The sequence below is a fragment of the Diaporthe batatas genome (assembly GCF_019321695.1).
Source record: "Diaporthe batatas strain CRI 302-4 chromosome Unknown Contig00020, whole genome shotgun sequence".
Taxonomy (NCBI): Eukaryota; Fungi; Ascomycota; class Sordariomycetes; order Diaporthales; family Diaporthaceae; genus Diaporthe; species Diaporthe batatas.
This window is the reverse complement of record NW_025408567.1, coordinates 167207-186203: the sequence shown is the minus strand read 5'-3', so window position 1 is coordinate 186203 and position 18997 is coordinate 167207. Positions and strand designations below refer to the sequence as shown.

The following is an 18997-nucleotide window of genomic DNA, read 5'->3' as shown; positions in this document are numbered from 1 at the left end:
GAAAACTGCTACGTGAGGACTGCAGATTGAATCAAAAAGTGTTCTCGCCTGTATATTGTTTCCTATTGTGTGTTCACGTGTAAAAATGCCCGCGGATGTTCTTAGCCGTCATTGATCCGTGACTTTATCTGTTCTCTAGAAGAGCTTCCGTCTCTCCGTCTGCCTCTGGTTTTCAGCCACCTAGTGTGTATTGTAAAACCAGAACGAGAATACTCGACAGCCGTCACAGCTATTCTTTTTCGAGATACCAGTGGGCATGAAGTTAGGGCGATGAAATTCTCATAAGTCCTCGTCGTCAAGTCTCAGTAGATACGCTGCCTCATGATACTTCCTGTTAGATAATTTCAATGGCGAACAGGACTCTCAATTTGATATGAATCACGGTTCAGTGAGCATCGTGTGAGACTGTACTGCTAAATGGAACGCCCCCAAAGAAAAGGCCTCTGTTAGCTTTTAAGGACACTTACTTTGCACTAATGATATTGGATTTGAACTTGGTTCCTTATTGGAGAAACAGGACTAGGGCAGCGTGGAACAACAAGTGTTTGCTGCCTTCGATTAGTCGTATTCCCTGCTGTCTCTCCATCGCTTGTCCCGAGCTCGCACAGGTTTCAGTGTAGGCAAGTCTCACAGGTCTGTGGCCTCGATCACAGGGCAGGGGGAAACAAAACGGTGCAGGCTTCGGGATACGCCAGGAACATACTGTCCGGTCCAGCTTGCGAAACGTTGTGTCTGATGCGTCAGTCCTTATCCCCTTCAGCCTGTCCCATGTCGGCCGCCAGCCCGTCAAGGAAGCTGTCTGCCATCTTCCTGGCCTTCTTCTCGCCGAGCTCCTTCCGCCTCTGCTCGATGAGCCGCCTCCGCTCCTCGACCTCCCGCCGCCTCCTCTCCTTCTCCTCGTCCCGCCTCGTCCTCTCCCTCTCGGTGTTGAGCCTCTCCGCCTCGAGGCTGGCCATCTCGGCCTGCCGGGTCTCCTCGTCCTTGCTGAACTGGTAGAAGCCCGTGCCCTTTGTGCGGATCTCGCTGTCGGCGTCGTAGTGCTTCATCTCGGGCGGCGTCATGCTGCGGTCGCGCTTCCTGGCGAGCTCCTCCATCTTGTCCTCGTCCGCGGCGCGGAAGGCCTCGCTCTGGATCGCGTCGCCGTAGATGACCCTCTCCGGGGCCTTTGGCCGCGCGCTCATCGTCTCGGCCTCCTGCGCCGCGTACGCCCTCACCCTCTGCCGCCGCTCCATGCGCGCGACCTCTGCCCTCGTCCCGCGCCGCGTGCGGCCGTACTCGTCCGTGTACTCGACGGTCTCGTTGTCGACGTTGTCTTCGTCATCGTCGTCATCGCCGCCACCGTTGTCGGAAGATGATGAGTCCTCCCCCACCTTGCCGTCCTCCTGCGCCTGGGCCCATTTCCTGTCAAAGTCGACCAGGGGCGGCGCCTCGCCTTCCTTGGGCACGTAGTCGCCCCTTTTCATGGCCGCGTAGAGGCGTGCCTTCTCCTCCATCCTCCGCCTGGCGGCCTCGTTCTCCTTCTTCTGGTCCTCTGTGCCGACCGCATCCTTCAGCACGAGCTTCCCGTCGTCGCGCTCGCGCTCCTGCCTCTCGGCCCTCCGCTTCGCCTTCACGCCGGCGAAGATGTCTGGTTTTGACTTGGACGGCCGCGGGCGAGCTGTGCTGGAGGAGGAGGAGGGCTTGTTCGCGATGAGGGAGGACAGCTCGGAGGAGAAGGCCAGGGAGCTCGGGAGGGCGATTTCCTTCTTCTGGCGCTTGGGTGCCCGCTGGCCGTAGAGGTTTGGGTCCTGAGGCATCGTGTATGGGCCTGGGCCTGGGCCTGGGTATGGGCCGATGGGACCTAGACCTGGAAAGTGTGGTGCAATGCAAGAACTCTGCCCCCAGCAGCTGTGGATCAATAATCTAGTGTCCCAGACGGGGTGACCGCGGCCTTCCTGGTCTAGTCGGGGGCTTCGTTGGGCTTGCGCTGAGGTGTTGTTTTGGCATGTGAAGTCTGGTGATAAAAATGGGGACAAACACGGCAGGAGTCCAACGTCACTCGCTAAGAAACGATCTGCAGGGCGGGCCTGGGTGACACGCCCCACCGGCCGTGGCCCCTGCTCCCTTCCCGCAATCGGGCTGCCGAGGCTTTTTTCTGCTGGGCTGACAGGCTGCTGGGCAAGCTGGGCTTGCTGGGATGGAAATTGGGTGGGCCGCTAGAAAAGCATGCCACTCTTGAATGCTGCTAGCAGGCATCCCACACCCCAGCGCATGGAGATACGAAGAGTCCGGTATTTATTTACTGGCCAATTCTTATCCAAGTCACTCTCGCCCTTGTCTCACATTTATGCACATCATCTTGTCACTCGTTCAACGACCCAAGAGATAAAAAGGAAACCCTCGCCTCCCAGCGGCCGTCAGTCGGGTAACCAGGTAACACACACCTTTTCCAAAGCTACTGGCTCCAAGCTCCTGGTGACGTCTGTTCGCCAAACCCAATTACAGAAGTCCGGGGACTTTTGTCAACCGGCAGCCCAGGAAGACGGAGCTCCGGCTGCCTAGAGTCGCGACTCCACGAGTGATCACGGCCTCAACGAGTCTTCCCTCCCCAGGTCTTCCCTCCCCAGATGCGTGTCTACGTGCCACTGAGCATGGCGTCTCTACCCGAACTCGCGTCACTTGCGCGGTCGAAAGTCATGGAGTGGAGTGTGGTGTCTAACTCGACATCCTGGATGCACTTCATTTCCTGGTGCTTCGTGAGTCTTTCCCGGGACCCTGACTCCTTTCCCATCCTCGCCTGGCGCTGTTTGTTCACTATGGAGCGAGGGCTTTGCTTTGGGCTGAGATGCTGACTTCTGGTTCCATCTTGCAGCTGGCACTGGCATTGTCGTTCTTCCTCCCTCTCATGGCCTTGATCTGCTTCGATTTCGTCCTCTGGATCTGCCGCCTAATCCGCCCGCCCGCCAACACCGTCACCTCACGGAGACGACGGCGCGAGTCACTCAAACATCCAGTCAGCACAACATAATGCGCACGAGATAACGAGCGATGTCCCTTTGTTTTAGCTGGCCCCGTAAGAATACAGAAGGGGGCCATGCAGTTGGCGCACTATTCGAATATATACAATGCTGGAGCGAGGAGTTTGGTTGCCATGGAGGCCATGGAGCGTTGTTTATTTCCGGACATATTGGACATCTGACCGCGGTGGGAGGCGGTTGCTCGCCAATTCAACTACGTCGGTGATGCTGCAAAAGCGCTTCTAAATCTGGGACAGCACCTTGAGGAGATCGCTTGTCACACCCATGGCGGTGACTTCACCGCCGGCGCCGGCGCCCTGGATGATCAGAGGGTTGCTTCCGTACCGCTTAGTGTAGAAGCTGATAATGTTATCGGAGCCCTTCAGCGCCGCGATGGGGTGCGACCGGTCGAACTTCTCCAGTCCCACCTTGACCTGCTTGCTGGCCACGTCGATGCTGCCCACGAACCGGACCACCTTGCCCTCCTTCTCGGCAGACGCCTTGACCTCTTCCATCTGGGAGTCGAACTCGGGCAGCTTTTGCAGGAATTCGTCGCCGCTGGCCACGGACTCCAGCTCCTTGGGGATCAGGCTCTGCACGGGGAAGGACGTGGGCGACTCGATGGGCAGGCCCGCCAGTCGTGCGAGGATGGTCAGCTTGCGCGCCACGTCGAGGCCGTTGAGGTCGTCCCGGGGGTCGGGCTCCGTGTAGCCCAGCTCCTTGGCCTTCTTGACCTCGGCCGACCACTTGCCGCCCGCGCCCTCAGTGGGCGCAAAGGAGTTGAACAGGAACGACATGGTGCCGCTGAAGACGCCCTCGACGCGTGTGACCTCGTCGCCCGTGGCCACCAGGTCGTTGAGCGTGGAGATGACGGGCAGGCCCGCGCCGCAGCTCGACTCGTGGTACACCTTGGCCCCGCTGGCCGCCGCAGCGCCGAAGATGTCCTGCCAGAGCTTGTAGCTGCCCGAGAAGGCCTTCTTGTTGGGTGTGACGACGCTGACGCCGCGGCTGAGGAACGCCGGGTACGAGTCGGCGACGTCCTGGCTGCTGGTGTTGTCGATAAGCACGGCCTTGGAACCGCCCGGCACGGAGGCGAGGTACTCGACTACCTTGGGCAGGGCGGGAGGCGCGCCGACGCTGTTGGCCTGGAGCTGTGAGATGGCGCTGGGGATGTCGAGGGCGGTGTAGTTGCTGTGGTAGAGGGACTTGGAGGAGGTGGAGATGTAGCAGAGGACGAGCTTGGGGCCCGATGGGCGCTTGGCGAGGAACTCGAGCTGTGACAGGAAGGCCTTGCCCACGCCGCCGGCGCCTATCGTGGAGCTGGTTAGTAAGTATCACAATAGAACGGGAGCTGAAGAGTTGCAGCAAGGTGTTCACGTACCGATGATGCCAATGTAAACTTGCTTTGCTGAAGCCATGTTTGGAGGTCAATTGCTTTTGGAGCCCTGATTGAAGGTGGAGGGAAGGATTCAGACAAGGTATTTAAGTTGTGAACAGCGCGTGGCAGCAGAAATGGTGATGTGCTTCGAATCTGTGGAGAGGATGGAGGGGTTCGAGGTTGACACTGAAAAATGTCATGCTGCAGGCGAGCCGATTGCGGGGCTCTACCACAGTTTAGGAGGGAAGCTCTGGCAGGGGCCTTAATGAGAGCTGGGCGGACCCTTGAAGAGCGAGCCCCACAAAAAAAGGACGTACTTTGTTCGACTAGCCAATTTTCGACGCTCGATTCGGCTTGTGAAGACAGGCCTCTCATCGTAGCCTCAGCTCCTCCACGGTACTCAAACCAGCATACTATCGAGTAATCCCGTAATTCACATTACAATACTACAAAATGGCGGGCACAGCAGCCAAGCGCCAAAAGCGCGAGGCATACCGCTCGCAGCATCGAGCAGATGAAGACTCAACGGACTTGCCTAGGAAAAAGTTCTACCGCCAGAGGGCTCATGCGAACCCTTTCTCAGATCACAGGCTCGTCTAGTGAGTCTCTCCAGCAGCATGGACCAAAACGGAACAAGGGAGCTAACCATTGAGCAGCCCTGCGAGCCCAGCCCTCATGGACTGGTCGGCGATGTACCCGGCGTATGTTGCTGAAGGCCAGGACAACGAGGCCACCGAGGTTGTGACGCAGCAGGGCGGACAGAATGTGAGGGCAGTCATCAAGCCGAGAAGCTTGACCAAGGACGTCGAGGTCGCGGATATAGGGTGCGGTTTTGGAGGGCTGCTAGTAGCCCTTGCACCCGTCATGCCGGACACTCTGTGCCTAGGTTTGTTCTGGTCCTCGCGTCGTGATAGCGCGCCCATATGACAATCAGCTGAGCAGGAGCAGGCCTCGAGATCAGGGCTCAGGTCACCGACTACGTCGAGGACAAGATCAGAGCCCTGCGCAACCAGAGCAGACAGAAGGGCAGCAATGTCTACCAGAACATTGCCTGCCTTCGCGCCAACACCATGAAGTTCCTCCCAAATTTCTTCAAGAAGTCGCAGCTGTCCAAGATCTTCATCTGTTTCCCAGACCCGCACTTCAAGGCCAAGAAACACAAGGCGCGGATTGTTTCTACACAGCTGAACTCGGAGTACGCATACGTATTAAGACCCGGCGGCATCGTGTACACGATCACCGACGTCAAGGACCTGCACGAGTGGATGGTGTCGCACTTTGAGGCACATCCTGCCTTCGAGAGAGTCTCGGAGGAAGATCAGGAGAATGACAAGTGTGTTGCTGTCATGAGGACCGAGACAGAAGAGGGGAAGAAGGTTGAGAGGAACCAGGGACTCAAGTTTGTTGCTCTGTACCGGCGGCTGGAGGATCCTCCATGGTAGCGATAGTCATTCGCTTTGTGGGGTTACGGAATTGGACGTGACGGAGACGGCAGGACAAAGGACTGACAGGATACCCAAATTCCAAGACCACAACACCTGGAATTGAGCATCTCCTTCCTGTTAAGACGTAATCAACAGTCCAGATTCTGTGACTTGCACTGTATCATTGCTCTGGCGCGTACTAGCAGCCATCTCAAATGCTGATTGATGTACAGTGTGTTCGGCACGTGCACACGGTCCCTCCCGCACCTCCTCCGGCCAGGGGAACGCCCCCGAGGCCCGCTGTGTGCAAGCATCTATCGATAAGCCGCTGAGCCGGGAGTGCCTACATCATAAGCTCCTAGTTCCCCCACGACGCGTCGGATCATGCGGCGGCTCTCACAGACTGGCTCTTCGGTGAATGGACTATGGCCCTGAAGGGGAGAGATGTGATTCTTGCTGGTATTGCAAGTTTCATCGCCTGGGGCTATGCCACCCACTGGCTCCCCGCCATCCGCTGGGCTGGCCATGCCTTTATCACCGGCTTCCTGACCTCCCTACTCCTCCTGCTCGCCGTCACCTTGCTGCTGTCCAAGGGCCTCGTCCACAAGAACCGAAGACCGACCCCCCGCCCACATGGCCCCAAGTTCCTCGGCCGACAACAATGGAGCAGCGAGCTCTCGGCGCTGCGAAAGCGACAGTCGTACGAGAAGAAGCCCGTCTGCGCCTCCACCAAGATCTCCCAAGCCCTCGACGACGTCCTCGACCTGATCACGCGCGACTTTGTGTGGTCCTGGTTCTCAAAGATAAGCGAGAACATTGTATTTAGGAACGAGGTGGACAATGCCATACGATGCGCGATCGACGAGTTGAGGGAACGGCTGTGCACGCTGGACCTGCCGGAGGTCCTCACCACCAGGATTGTCCCTATCATGACGGCGCATTTCCATGACTTCAACGAAGCTGAGAGGGCCATCCGTGGCCATAAGCTCAATCGGTCTGTGACTGAATCAGAAGAGCTCGATCTGGCCATTGCATCGAGATACAGAGATGGGAAGATCCACCCGGCCGCCAGCCTGTCGTACTCTGATCTCAAGCTTACACAGCAAGACTATCTCCGGCAGACCGCTACCAAGGTCCTCCCTCATGTGCTGCCGGACAGTATCATCAGCAGTCGAGCTGTTTCAAGTCTCATCCGAGAGATTGTCGCCTGCGCTGTCCTATTCCCTGTCCTGCAACTTTTGTCCGACCCTGATACCTGGAACCAGCTGATGGAGAACTACGGGCGAGGCATGCTGCAAGACCGCTCCACGGTCAGGAAACTTCGCGCAGCTCTGGACCAACACGCACCCTCCCCCAAGCCCGGGAGGCCGCCGCAGTTCCCGCGCTTGGCGCCCGGCGACAGCGAGAGGAGATTCGAAAGATTCATCAGGACCGTCCGGAAGGTAAACAACTTATCGGACGCCAGACGCTTCAGAAGCGAGGTAACAAGCCAGCTCAAAAGAGACTCACAAGAGGAAGGGCAGGACCCCGTCTATCTTCGCCGTCTGGATATGGGAAAGAGACTATTGGACCAGAGGGTGCAGTATCTAGCTGCTGGCGGAGACAAGAGGGGGATGACTTTCTCCGCGGATCTGGGTTCCAACACGCCGACAGAGTCAAGACTGGAGAATGCCTCGCTTGCTGAGCTCTTACGCGATGCTTCAGGGCTTTCTTATTTCATGGAGTACATGGACAGGCAGCGGCTGATGAGCCTGGTGCAATTTTGGCTCGTCGTTGACGGCTTTCGCAATCCTCTTGAGGAATTCCACGACGACGACACTCTTCCCCTCACTTTGCCACCCTGGACCGAATCAGACAGGCTGGACCTCGCCCAGATAGAGCAGGCGTACCTGTCCAAACCAGAGCTGAAGGTTCCGGACCCGTCCAAGCGCACGGTGCGAGAATTCCTCGAAGCCAGAAAGAAGGCTACCCCGGAACAATTCTACAGGGCGCGGCGAGCGATACTGCGTGCCCAGAATGCCGTATTGGAGGAAATGCAATCGAGGTATTTCCCAAGCTTCAAGAAATCGGACCTATGGTACAAGTGCCTCGCGGCGGAGGAGGCTTCTCAAAACAAGACTCAGCCGGTTGGTAGGCTCTCTGGAGAGCTCAAGTCGCCTCCTATGAACAGGACTGTCAGCGCCTTTGCCGGCAAGCCAAATCCATTATCTCGGCTTGGTCCGAAGCTAGGTACAAAGCTACAGGGCCGGCGAGCTGAATCTTCTTCGGACCTGAGGTCATCCAATGGTAGTCTCGCTCCCTTGGATGTTGCGGTGGAACCGCGAAGATCGACAGAAGCTCGCAGATCTCTGGATGCCAGGCGATCTTATGACAACAACTCTCCGAACCCCCTCTTTGACGACGAAGATTTCGAGCATGACGGGCTTGGAGAAAGCATCACAAGTCTAGACCAGCACACCGGCCCACAGCCACCTGACAAGAAGGTGGTCGCGGCCATGGAGGCGGCTTTGAGCAACATCTTGGAAGATACCCCACCGGCTACCTCGGAAGACTTAAGGAAGTCTCTGTTTGGAGAGGGCGATACAGACTCACTCCTATTTTCCGACCAGGACGCCAACTCTAAACGTGGTTCTGTCGACTCTGGTCGTCCCGGCAAAGAGCCGGAGAAGCCCAGTCTCTCGTCCCTTGGGCTCGTCAGTGCTCATTCTCGCATTGGCGTTTTCGTAGACGACGACCTTTTTGGCGACGAGAACAAATACCTATCGGACGAGCGTGACGACGAGGAAGAACTCGAGAAAGATGACGACGTGGGTGACATCCATGAAGCTGCACCAGGAGACCTTGGCTTGGCTGAAGCAGTCACCGTACTCACCACTGATATCGATCGGCTCGAGGCGCAAAACGCTGTCATCGACTCGCTACTGAAGAAGGCGGAACTGACCAACAACATGGCGGAATTGAGGATCTTGCGCAAGTCCAAGGCCAGTCTGGAAAGAGAGATACGGCGGAAAGAGCTGCAAAGACAGCAATACGTCGTCCAGGAAAGCGATAACAGCTTGTATGGCCGGTCCATGATAAGGATCAAAGGGATACAGGTTGGGCACGAAGACGATGGCAAGGAATTTGCAATCTACGTTATCGAGGTCTCTCGTAATGCGGGGGAAAAGATGCCCGCGGCGTCCTGGATGATATCGCGCCGGTACAGCGAGTTTCATGAGCTCCACCAGAGACTACGGTCAAAATACCCGTCCGTCCGTAGCCTCGACTTCCCCAGGAGGCGCGTCGTTATGAAGCTCCAGTCGGACTTCCTCCAAAAGCGACGGCAGGCGCTGGAGAAATACCTGCGGGAGCTTCTGCTCCTCCCAGACGTATGCCGGAGTCGGGAGCTACGGGCGTTCCTCTCGCAGAGCGTCATCATGCAGGATCTCGCCGAGAGCCACGAGCACAACAGAAGGGACATGATCACACGGCTGTACGATTCCGTGACGGACGGCATGGAGGACATACTGGGCAGCATACCGGTGTTGGACCAGCTGTCTGTCGCGGGGCAAAACCTCATCGCGGCGGCCACGAGCCAGATGAACACGATGGGGCCCGGACTACAGGGCGTGAACGGCATCATCGACCCAGCGGCCAACAGCTCGGATGCGGCCACGGCCGCGGAGGCGGAGGCGGAGCTGAACGCGTTTGAGGCAGAAATGGAGGGCAAGGAGCAGGCGGACGTAGAGCCGTTCGTCAAGCCGATCTGCGACATCTTTCTCGAGGTATTCGAGCTCAACCGCGGCAACAACTGGCTGCGGGGGCGGGCGGTCGTGGTGGTGCTGCACCAGCTACTAGGTGGGACGATCGAGCGGAAGCTGCGCGACAACGTGCGCGTTCTCGTCAACGAGGATGCGGTGGCGCGGTATGTGGCGCTACTACGGGACAGCCTGTGGCCTGATGGGGGGCCGTTTGGGGCTGGCAGGAAGACGCGCACCAGGGGCGAGAAAACCAGGACGCGGACCGAGGCCAGTCTCATGCTGGCGACGCTGGTGCCCGACATGGTGGGGAGCGTCGTGGGGCGGGTAAATGCGCAGGCGGCGAGCAGGAGGATCTTTGCGACCCTGAACAACGAGAGGCTGAAGTAAGTTTGCATACTGCCCCGTTGCCTAGCATCAAGCACACCGCGGTTCCTCGATTCTCCCCTCCCAGACGTTCTTCTTCTGCACCCGCCCAGATCATGGCTTTTACCCGATATCTCGCTGACTTGCCCGTCTTAGTGCGCACCTTGCGTTTACGATTATGGACGAAATTATCGATATACTCTTTAATGAGAAGTAGAATGGTCGGATTAGAGCATGACGAGAACACCCCAGCACGGAACAAACGGTACGTATGGTAGGTATGATGCGGTAACTTTTTCTTTGCCCAGGTGGGCAGTGTGGCACAAAATATTCAACCGTGTGTCTTGACGCTCACCGACTCTTGCGTGGCCTTGTGTGCTGTGTCTACAGGTTGGACCCTTGAACTATGTCGTCCTGTCTCTCAGCGTTGAGATGGCGCGCATGACCGCATCTCGACCAAAATGATATGTATTTATGCGGTTCCATCCCTTTAGTCGGCCTGGCCGAGCGACAAAGGCCCGGTGGCCTGCTATGCGCTGGGCCTATTATATTATCTACAAAATGTAAAAGTCTGTCGATAACCCGGACATGCCGCCCGGGTGTGCGACCTCTTGTCCGTGGACGAATTGCATGGATCAGATGGGTGCAGAATCAATCTTCCAGTTCTGGGAGGAGCAGGCCGGGCAGTGAAACAGGACAGGGAACCGAGGAGCCGTCCATGGTAATAAAGCCGTGTCGAGTTTTTGAGACAGCTCCGCCCACGCCGCTCCAAAACATTTTCAACGCACGGCAAAAGCGCCAAGTCAACGCAACTGTATTGATCCATCTTGTCTGGGATACAAGTATTTGCTTCTTTTGGTCGCCAAGGCGTTGTCGCTTCGGGGAGTTGTTCCTTTCTGGAGCGGGTTGCTGTCGATCCCGTAGCGAGATCTTGCTGGCCGCTCCTGGCCTCTTGACGGGAGCCACAACACCCCCATGGTCGATCAGGAAGCTTGTCTTGCCCGGACTTCGGATGATTTCAGCCTAATGGCCCGCACCATGGCCCGTTGTCACGAGCCGCGGTGCCGTCTTTATCTTCTAGAGGATGGTGAGACGTAGCCTGGCATGGGCAGCTGGTGTTGGACGAGATATCGCCCCCAAAAAGTCAGAAAGTGCGGCCGCACTTTTAACATAGGGGTGACGAGATGGGGATATCCTAGTACTGTCGCCAGGGACAGTCTTGCCAATCCGGCCCATCCAACAAAAGTAGCCGGCCGGCGGAATCCGAAATGCAGCGGTTCGCGATCCTGGGCCCTGGGTGCTCATGCGTGCCAAGGCGGGCAGGGAGAGAGCGGCTGCATCGTCCCTTTCCCCATGGGTTCCTCTCTCTCTGTGTGTGTGTGTGTGTGTCGAAGTGGTACTGTGGTAGTAGGCTGGCAGAAATGGTACTGTAGTGTGGTAGTCCCGAGGAAGATAACAACGGGTCTGTCGCCCAGGTACCCATGTACTGTACCTGGGTACCTGCAGTGGCAGAAGGGAGGGGAAGATCCAGCCGGCGCTGGGTTACGGTGGACTGGACCGACAGGCCATTGGGAGACTTGAGGGGACTGGGGCCGCACCGGCTTGCGAATGTTTGCGTGGGGCCCGTGCGCCTGCAGCTCTCAGTGCAGCTCTCGATTGATTGCCCCGTCTTGGATCGGACGGGCAGCTAGCAGGAGCAGGAGCCAACGGTGCCAATGCCAGTTCCAGAGCCGAAGCCAGAGCCAGAGCCAGCCAGCCAGCCTTGAGAGGGATCTTTCCTTGGTTCGTTCGGCCTGGGATTTCTGTCCTAAAACCCCTCTCCCTCTTCGTCCCGCTCCCCTCTCCCTCATCATCCATCTCACCTGCCTCACCAACCTGCATTAATACGCGCGATATTCGAGCGCGTCAGTCGAGCAGCCAAGGGTCTCCGGCGACCGCCTCACCTGTCCCGTCCAAATCAGCTTGATTCTGACCCCGTATCTACAGCAGCATCTTGTGCGACACGAGCAACGGTTTGTTTACCCCGTCAGCGCCCCATCAGCGGCCTGGACCCACTGTCTTAAAAAAACGAGAATTGGCCCCCCCCCTACAAAATACCCCCTATTCCTCGGCTAAACCAAAACTTTACTAGCAGGGTGGAAAACCCAATATTTTTATTAAAACACTTATATTAACCTTATTAATGCTAGTAATAAGTTGTTTTTATTATTTAATTAGGTAAAAATAATGCTATATTAATTTTATATAATTAATTTAAGCCTGGCCTATAAAGATATATATAATTTATTTATTTTAATATAAAATAATATTAGCCTAGCTAATATTATAAATAATATATTTTAATTAATTTATTAAGTTTAAATTACCTAATATTTGCTATATAAAATTTATTTAAAAGTTAAATTATATAATTTATTAATAAAAATATTATATTATTTAAATAATTATATACTTAAAAGCTAACTACTAAAATAATTAAGGTTTAGTAAATTACTTAAAAGTATTTATAAATACCTTTAAAATTGCTTAAAATAAAACTATTATAATAAATTAAATAATTTAAAAGATATAAAAATATTATTAAAGTTAATAATAAAAAATATATTTAATAATAAAAAAGGCTTTAAAAGGTACTAATAATAAAAACCTTTTACTAATAAAATAAAATTTTAATAAATAATAATAATAATAATATTAAGCACTTTAAAAATTACTTAATTAACTTTTAATATAAGTATGCCTAAATAAATTAGCCCTAACTTTATTTATTAAAATTTATAGCTTAAAAGCTAATATTACTCTTATTATATAATTTAAAAATAAATTATTATATTAAAAAAAAATAAAAGTTAAAAATTTAAGGTTTTTATTAAATTATATTAATTTATTTAAAAATTTAATTAAAAAATATAAAAATTATTTAAATATAATTATTAAATTAAAAATATTTTTATTAAGGCTAATTAATTTATAAGCTAAAAGTTTTTAACTTTATAATTAAAAATTATAAAAAATATTAATAAAAGATTAAAATATTTAATTATAATAATATTATAAATATATTTTTAAATTTTAAAACCCTTTTTTAATTTTTATATAATTATAAAATTATATTATTAGTATAAAAGTTATAAATATTTATATTATAAAATAATTACTTAGCTAAATGCCTATTAATTAAAGTTTTTTAGCTATTATTAACTATTTAATAAATAGCTGCCTTAAAAAATGGTTTGCTAATAATTAGGCAAATAGCAAACTTAAATATACTTAATAAAAACTTAAATTTTAAAACTTTTTAACCTATATTAATAACTATTAAATAAAAGGTTAAAATAAAAATAAAAGTAAACCTTATATAAAAAAAGTATAAATAATTAATAAAAATATAATTATATTTTTAGGTAATTATTATAAGGCTAATTATTATTATTAAAATAAGGAAATTTTTATAATAATAATATTTTATTAAATAAAATAATATATATATTAACTTATTTAATAAAAATTTAAAGGACTAATTTAATATAATTATAATAAATAATATTATAATTAAATGCTTATTAAAAATTCTTTTAATTATTAAATAGCTTAAATAAAGCCTAATAAAAAAGCCTAATAATAATAAAATTAGTTTTATTTTTTTAAAAAAATAATAAAAATAAAAGTAAAAGGAAAGTAGTATTAATATAATTATTAATTTATTATTTAATATTAATTTATTTAAAATTAAATATAGCTAAATAACTTTAATAGGCTATTATTATTATTATTATTACCAACTTTTTTATAAATTTAATAGGCCTTGTTATTATTAATAGTAATAATAATAGTATTTAAAAGCCTATTATAAAGGTAAAAGTTATTAGTTATTTTTATTATTATTATTATAAATAAAAAAATAAAATAATTTTATATTAAAAGTTTATTATAAAAGTATTTTAAAAATATTTTAAAAATTTATTAAAAGGGCTTAATTTAAATAATTTATAAAATTATAAAATATAAAAGCTTAACCTTTATAAGCTTTATAAAAAAATATTTAATTTAATAAGTATAACTTAAAGGCTATTTTATTAGTTAAAATATTAATTAAATTATATTTAAAAAAACTTTACTAATTTTTTAATAATAATAATAATAAAAAACTTATTATTATAATAAAGGCTATTAAATAGCCATCTAATAAATTGCCAAGTAAATATTAAAAGTATATATTTTATAAAATTTATAAAAGTTGCCTAACTAATTAATTAGTTTTATTTAATATTAGCCTTATAATTAAATTAGCTATTTAATAAAAGGGTTAAAAGCCTATTAAAATAGTTTTTATATTTAATAAAATAAAAATTATATAATAAGTTTTAAAAACTTTTAAATAAAAAAATAATAATTAAATATATAAAAATATAATTAGTAATAAAAATAATTAAAAAAATTAATTATTTTAAATAAATAAAATAAATTAGGTATTTAGTATTAAATAACTAATTAATTAAATAAATTTATTTATAGCTAATTTATTTGCCTTAATTTTAATTATTAACTTAACTATTTAATTTATAAATAATACTTTTTACCTATATAATTATATTTAATTAAAACTTTATTAATTTTAGTTTTTATAATTTTTAATTAATATTATTATATTTACTTTATTTTATATTTTTTAATATTTATATATAATAAAAATATTTTTAAATACTTTAACCTTAAATCTAACCTTTTAAATATAAAAATAAAAATTAAATAAAATTCCTATTTAAATTATAATTTAATAATTTATATTAATATTAATAATATAAATAATACTTTAAGTTACTAAAATATATTTTAATAAAATTAAAATTAAAAATATAAAAATAAATATTTATATTTTATATTTTTATATTTATTACTTTAATTATTTTATATTATAATATTATAAAGTATTATTTATTATAAAATTAATTTTAGGCTTAAATATAAATTTATTTTTAATAAAATATTTTTATTAACTATTATAAAAGTACTTTTTATTATATAACCCTTATATATTATAATAATAAATAAGTTATTAAATATAATTATAAAAAATATAAAAATAAGCCCTTTATTTAAAAAACTTTTAACTTATAAAATATATCTAATAAATATTTAATTTATTTTTTTATATTATTTTACTTATTAAAATTAAATTTATTAATAAAATAAATATTTTTATTATATAGCCCAACTAATATATTTATTAAAAGTAATAATTATAAAACTTTTATTATATTAGCAGGCTAATATATATATTTATTTATTATTTTATATATAAACTTTAAAATATTACCTATTATTTTTATAATAATATTAATTTAAAATTATTTAATAAAAAGTATTATATTTTATTAAAATATAAATTTAATTTATTAAATAAAAATCTTTTAGCTTTTAATTTATATAACTTATATATTAATTAAGCTTTATAAATTTATTATAAAAAAGCAGGCTAATAAACTTTTAAAGCTTATTACTTTAATTTAATTATATTTAATAATAATAATAATAATATACTTAAAGCAACTATATAAGTAGTAGCAACCTTTTAATAATATTTTTAAATTATAATATAGCTAATTTAAAACTTAGTTTATAATTATTTATTTAATAAAAATAAATTAAAATATAAATAAAATTTTAATTATTAAAGTTTATAACTTAATAAATAATGGCTTGCTATTATTAGCCTCTTTTTTTTCTTTTTTAAGGTATAAGTGGTATTAAATATAGTATTTTATTGAAAATATTAGGTTTTCCGCCCTATTAGCAAAGTTTTGGTTTAGCCGAGAAATAGGGGGCATTTTGCAGGGGGGGGGCCAACTCTCGTTTTTCCGAGACAGCACTTGTTGCTTGCTTCCAAGGTTCCAAGGTTGCTTGATGCTTGCTTGCCTGCTGGGCCCGCCCCTCGCCCGCCCCAACTCTCCCAACCCAAACCCAAACCCAAACCCCCAACCCGAGCCCACCCAGCTGCCTTGACCACCTACCCACCCAGCCAGTCAAACTTGGAACCCAAAAGCTCAGCCCCAGCTACTGGTCCCTCTTCCACACTTTTCCCCACGGCCAGTCGCAGACCGTCAGCATCCCAAACCAGACCACCTCCCAACGACCACTCCCACGATAAGGCTGCCACTCCCCGTGCCGCTCCTCTCCTGTCGCCTCACCTTCGCCTCGACCCAGCCCAGAGAAAAACAGTCCAGCCCAGCCCCTGCCGTTGCATGACCTGATCGCCTGGAAAACAGATCGCCGCAAACATGACCGAAGTGTCATCCACCCGCCTGTACCTGGGCAACCTGCCGCGCAATGGTAAGCGCCCCATCACGACCGCCTCGCCCTTTGCGCCTCGCCCTGGATGCTCCCACGCCGCGCCCTCCCGCTTGTCTCCCGCCCTCTAACTTCTTCTCTAGCGACCAAGGCCGATGTTGAGGCTCACTTCGCGTCCCATGGCACCGGCGACATCACTGAAATCAAGCTCATGAATGGCTTCGGCTTCATCGAGTACAAAGATGCCATGGACGCCCGTGATGTCGTCCCTGGTAAGTTGCCAGCCCACACTCCTCCTGCCATCTCGGCACAAAGCCACCCTCTCATGTCGCCATACCCCCGTCCCTCCCCACCCCATACTCTTCAAATGCACCTTCGCTCTCGACCTGGCAGCTTGCTAACCAACACGTCCTTGACAGCTTTCCGTACGTCGCGACCTCCTCCATGGACCCCGGCAGCAACCACCGTGACCCATCCCGCTTGAACCCTGGCTAATACTGTCTGCAACAAGATGGATCCACCTTCATGGGCGAGCGACTGACAGTCCAATTCGCCCGAGGCTCGCGTCACCGTGAAAATGGCGGCCCCGGCGGCCCTGGCGGCTTTGCGAGTAACGAGCGCGCGCCCCCTCGCCCCCGTCGCACTCCTCACAGGATGCAAATTAGTGGTCTCCCCACCGATACCAGTTGGCAGGTCTGTTCTTCCTCCTATTCCTTGCTGCCGGATTCACGGATGCCCGTCGCAACAGCCATCTTTATCTCTGGATAGGTAGCCAGCTTTTGTGGATTTCGATTGTACTGCGCTCTCCCTTCCATGACGACTTGCTCCCCCTCAGGACGACTGCAGTGCGTCTTCCTCCGGTGGACTTGGAGTTCCTGGCGTGTTTGCTATCTGGACTGTTTGGAGTGACGTGATTGCGAGGAATTCCCCTCCCTGCTGGACTCAACCTCAGACGCTCTTGGATGGCCATGGAACTTTTACTTTGCTTGCCTAAGCCCGTGCCTGGGGATCGGCCGCTTCAAACCGCCCCCGTGCTCGAACCTGGACTTCAACTTACGTGGATTCTCTGGACGCAGGACCTGAAAGATTTCGCCCGTCAATCCGGCTGTGATGTCGTCTACTCGGAGACGGGTCGCAACTCCAATGGCGAAGGGTGAGCACCCCTTGTGATTGCCAGCGATATTGCCTTCAAACTCTGACTTGTCTGGTTGCAATAGGTTTGTGGAATTCGAGACCGCCGCAGACCTTAAGAAAGCTGTCGAGGCACTCGATGGACGCGAGTTTAAGGACCAGCGCGTGACCTGTGTCGCGAACGTGGGTACCCCTGCCCCGCATAGTATTCCTTCTCCCTGTTGCTGACGTTGAGCAGACTCAGCCCGACTTCCCACCACGAGACGGTGGCCGCGGCCGATCCCGCTCACCAGGTGCCCGCCGTCCTTACCCTCCACGGGACGACTTCATGGACCGCCGTGGCCCCCCGGGCGGCTGGAGCCCACGCCGCGACTACCGCGACAGAAGCCCTCCCCGTCGTGACTACTACGACGAGCGTCCGAGATACCGCATGGATGACTACCCCCCACCTCGCCGTGGACCCATGGATGATTACCCACCTCCTCGGCGCGGTCGCATGGATGATTATCCGCCTCCCCGTCGCGGCCCTGTTGATGACTACCCCCCTCCTCCGAGAGACTTCCCCCCCAGAGAAGCCGGGTACCCCAGGGAAGGCGGATACTACCCTCCGCGCGATTACGACCGCCGTTACTGGTAACTTACCATTCCAATCCTTGAACCCGCGCGGGCCTTGACCTGATTAATAGATGCGCACGATTTTTACGTACTCTTAACGAACAAGGGAAAGGCAGGGTGATGATGGGAAAGGATTTTTCTTTGGTCGAGGATCAAGAAGTTTTGAGTAACCTGGTTGGGTTCATATCGCATGTTTCTAATCATCTCTGCGAATCGGAGTCACCAGGGAGGCCTGGCACGGGGCATGAGTCTGGGCGATATGGAGATTGGCTCTAGGAGCTGGGGCGCATGTATAAGACCTGCTGATTTTGGGCGCCCTGGGGCAACCTAGCCTGGCGAGGTTGGGAATGTTTGCCATCTCCCGCCCCTCGGGGTTTGCTTGCTCCCGTTTCATTTTGGTGTGTGGGGAACCACAGAAAAAAAAGCACGGGTGCGTGACTGAGGCAATTCGAGGGCGGGCCGAACATTCAGAGGAGAGGCGTTTCCATTTATTTATGTCCTCGACTCTTGGAATGCTCATGCGAGACGAGGTCAGTATTGAAGTCTCTCAAGGTTGTACGTTAGGGTGTCACGATATTTTCTTCCTGCCTACGTGGCTTAACTTAAATTGATGAATTCCCTTTGAAAGATTGCAAGGGGCCGGGTCGTTCTCATTCCCATGTGGTTGCGTGCTGGTCTTTCTCGTCTATGGGTAAGGCTGTGTGACATTTCATATCTGATTGCTTTCGCAGTCATGGTTGGATCAAACGCCAGCCAGGTCTTTGGATGACGATGCTGCCGCTCAGAGGAAGCATCCAAGAAAACGCTAGGCTACATGTGAAGTTCCTTGGACGAAACGTACTGTATTCTCTTTCCACTGTTATTGGCACTGTATTTTTTTTTTTAAAAAAAAATGCTGGGTCTTGAGCGTTTACCACTGTATGAAGGCGCCACATACATTTTGTATGTATGGGGATTAAAAACGAAACCACCCAAACCACTTGGACGAAATGGCAACAGTAGCAGAGGCAGCTACTTGCGGCCATCATCTCCCTACCGAAGTAGCTTAGTAGAAGCCAGGCG

At 48.2% G+C, this 18997-nt stretch overlaps 4 protein-coding genes across 4 annotated transcripts; 2 read left to right on the top strand and 2 right to left on the bottom strand.

The window, feature by feature from the left end:
- Positions 1-42: 42 nt before the first annotated feature.
- Positions 43-2008, bottom strand: KVR01_012623 (uncharacterized protein). Its single transcript, XM_044792728.1, has one exon. It carries the CDS (start codon positions 1794-1796, stop codon positions 741-743), a length of 1056 nt encoding a protein of 351 aa, XP_044638434.1. The 5' UTR covers positions 1797-2008; the 3' UTR covers positions 43-740.
- A 598-nt stretch (positions 2009-2606) lies between these two features.
- KVR01_012617 (uncharacterized protein) lies at positions 2607-3007 on the top strand (the record flags this gene model as incomplete). The annotated part of the gene is made up of 2 exons (XM_044794619.1): positions 2607-2735; positions 2852-3007. The coding sequence occupies 2 exons, from the start codon at positions 2607-2609 to the stop codon at positions 3005-3007; spliced, it is 285 nt and encodes a 94-aa protein (XP_044638428.1).
- Positions 3008-3238: 231 nt separating this feature from the next.
- KVR01_012525 (homoserine dehydrogenase) lies at positions 3239-4414 on the bottom strand (the record flags this gene model as incomplete). Its single annotated transcript, XM_044783663.1, has 2 exons — positions 3239-4305; positions 4378-4414. The coding sequence occupies 2 exons, from the start codon at positions 4412-4414 to the stop codon at positions 3239-3241; spliced, it is 1104 nt and encodes a 367-aa protein (XP_044638336.1).
- A 413-nt stretch (positions 4415-4827) lies between these two features.
- On the top strand, positions 4828-11265 carry KVR01_012601 (uncharacterized protein; the record flags this gene model as incomplete). Its single annotated transcript, XM_044794974.1, has 6 exons — positions 4828-4973; positions 5031-5260; positions 5323-5777; positions 6005-6100; positions 6161-9921; positions 10058-11265. The coding sequence occupies 6 exons, from the start codon at positions 4828-4830 to the stop codon at positions 10116-10118; spliced, it is 4749 nt and encodes a 1582-aa protein (XP_044638412.1). The 3' UTR covers positions 10119-11265.
- Positions 11266-18997: the final 7732 nt, after the last annotated feature.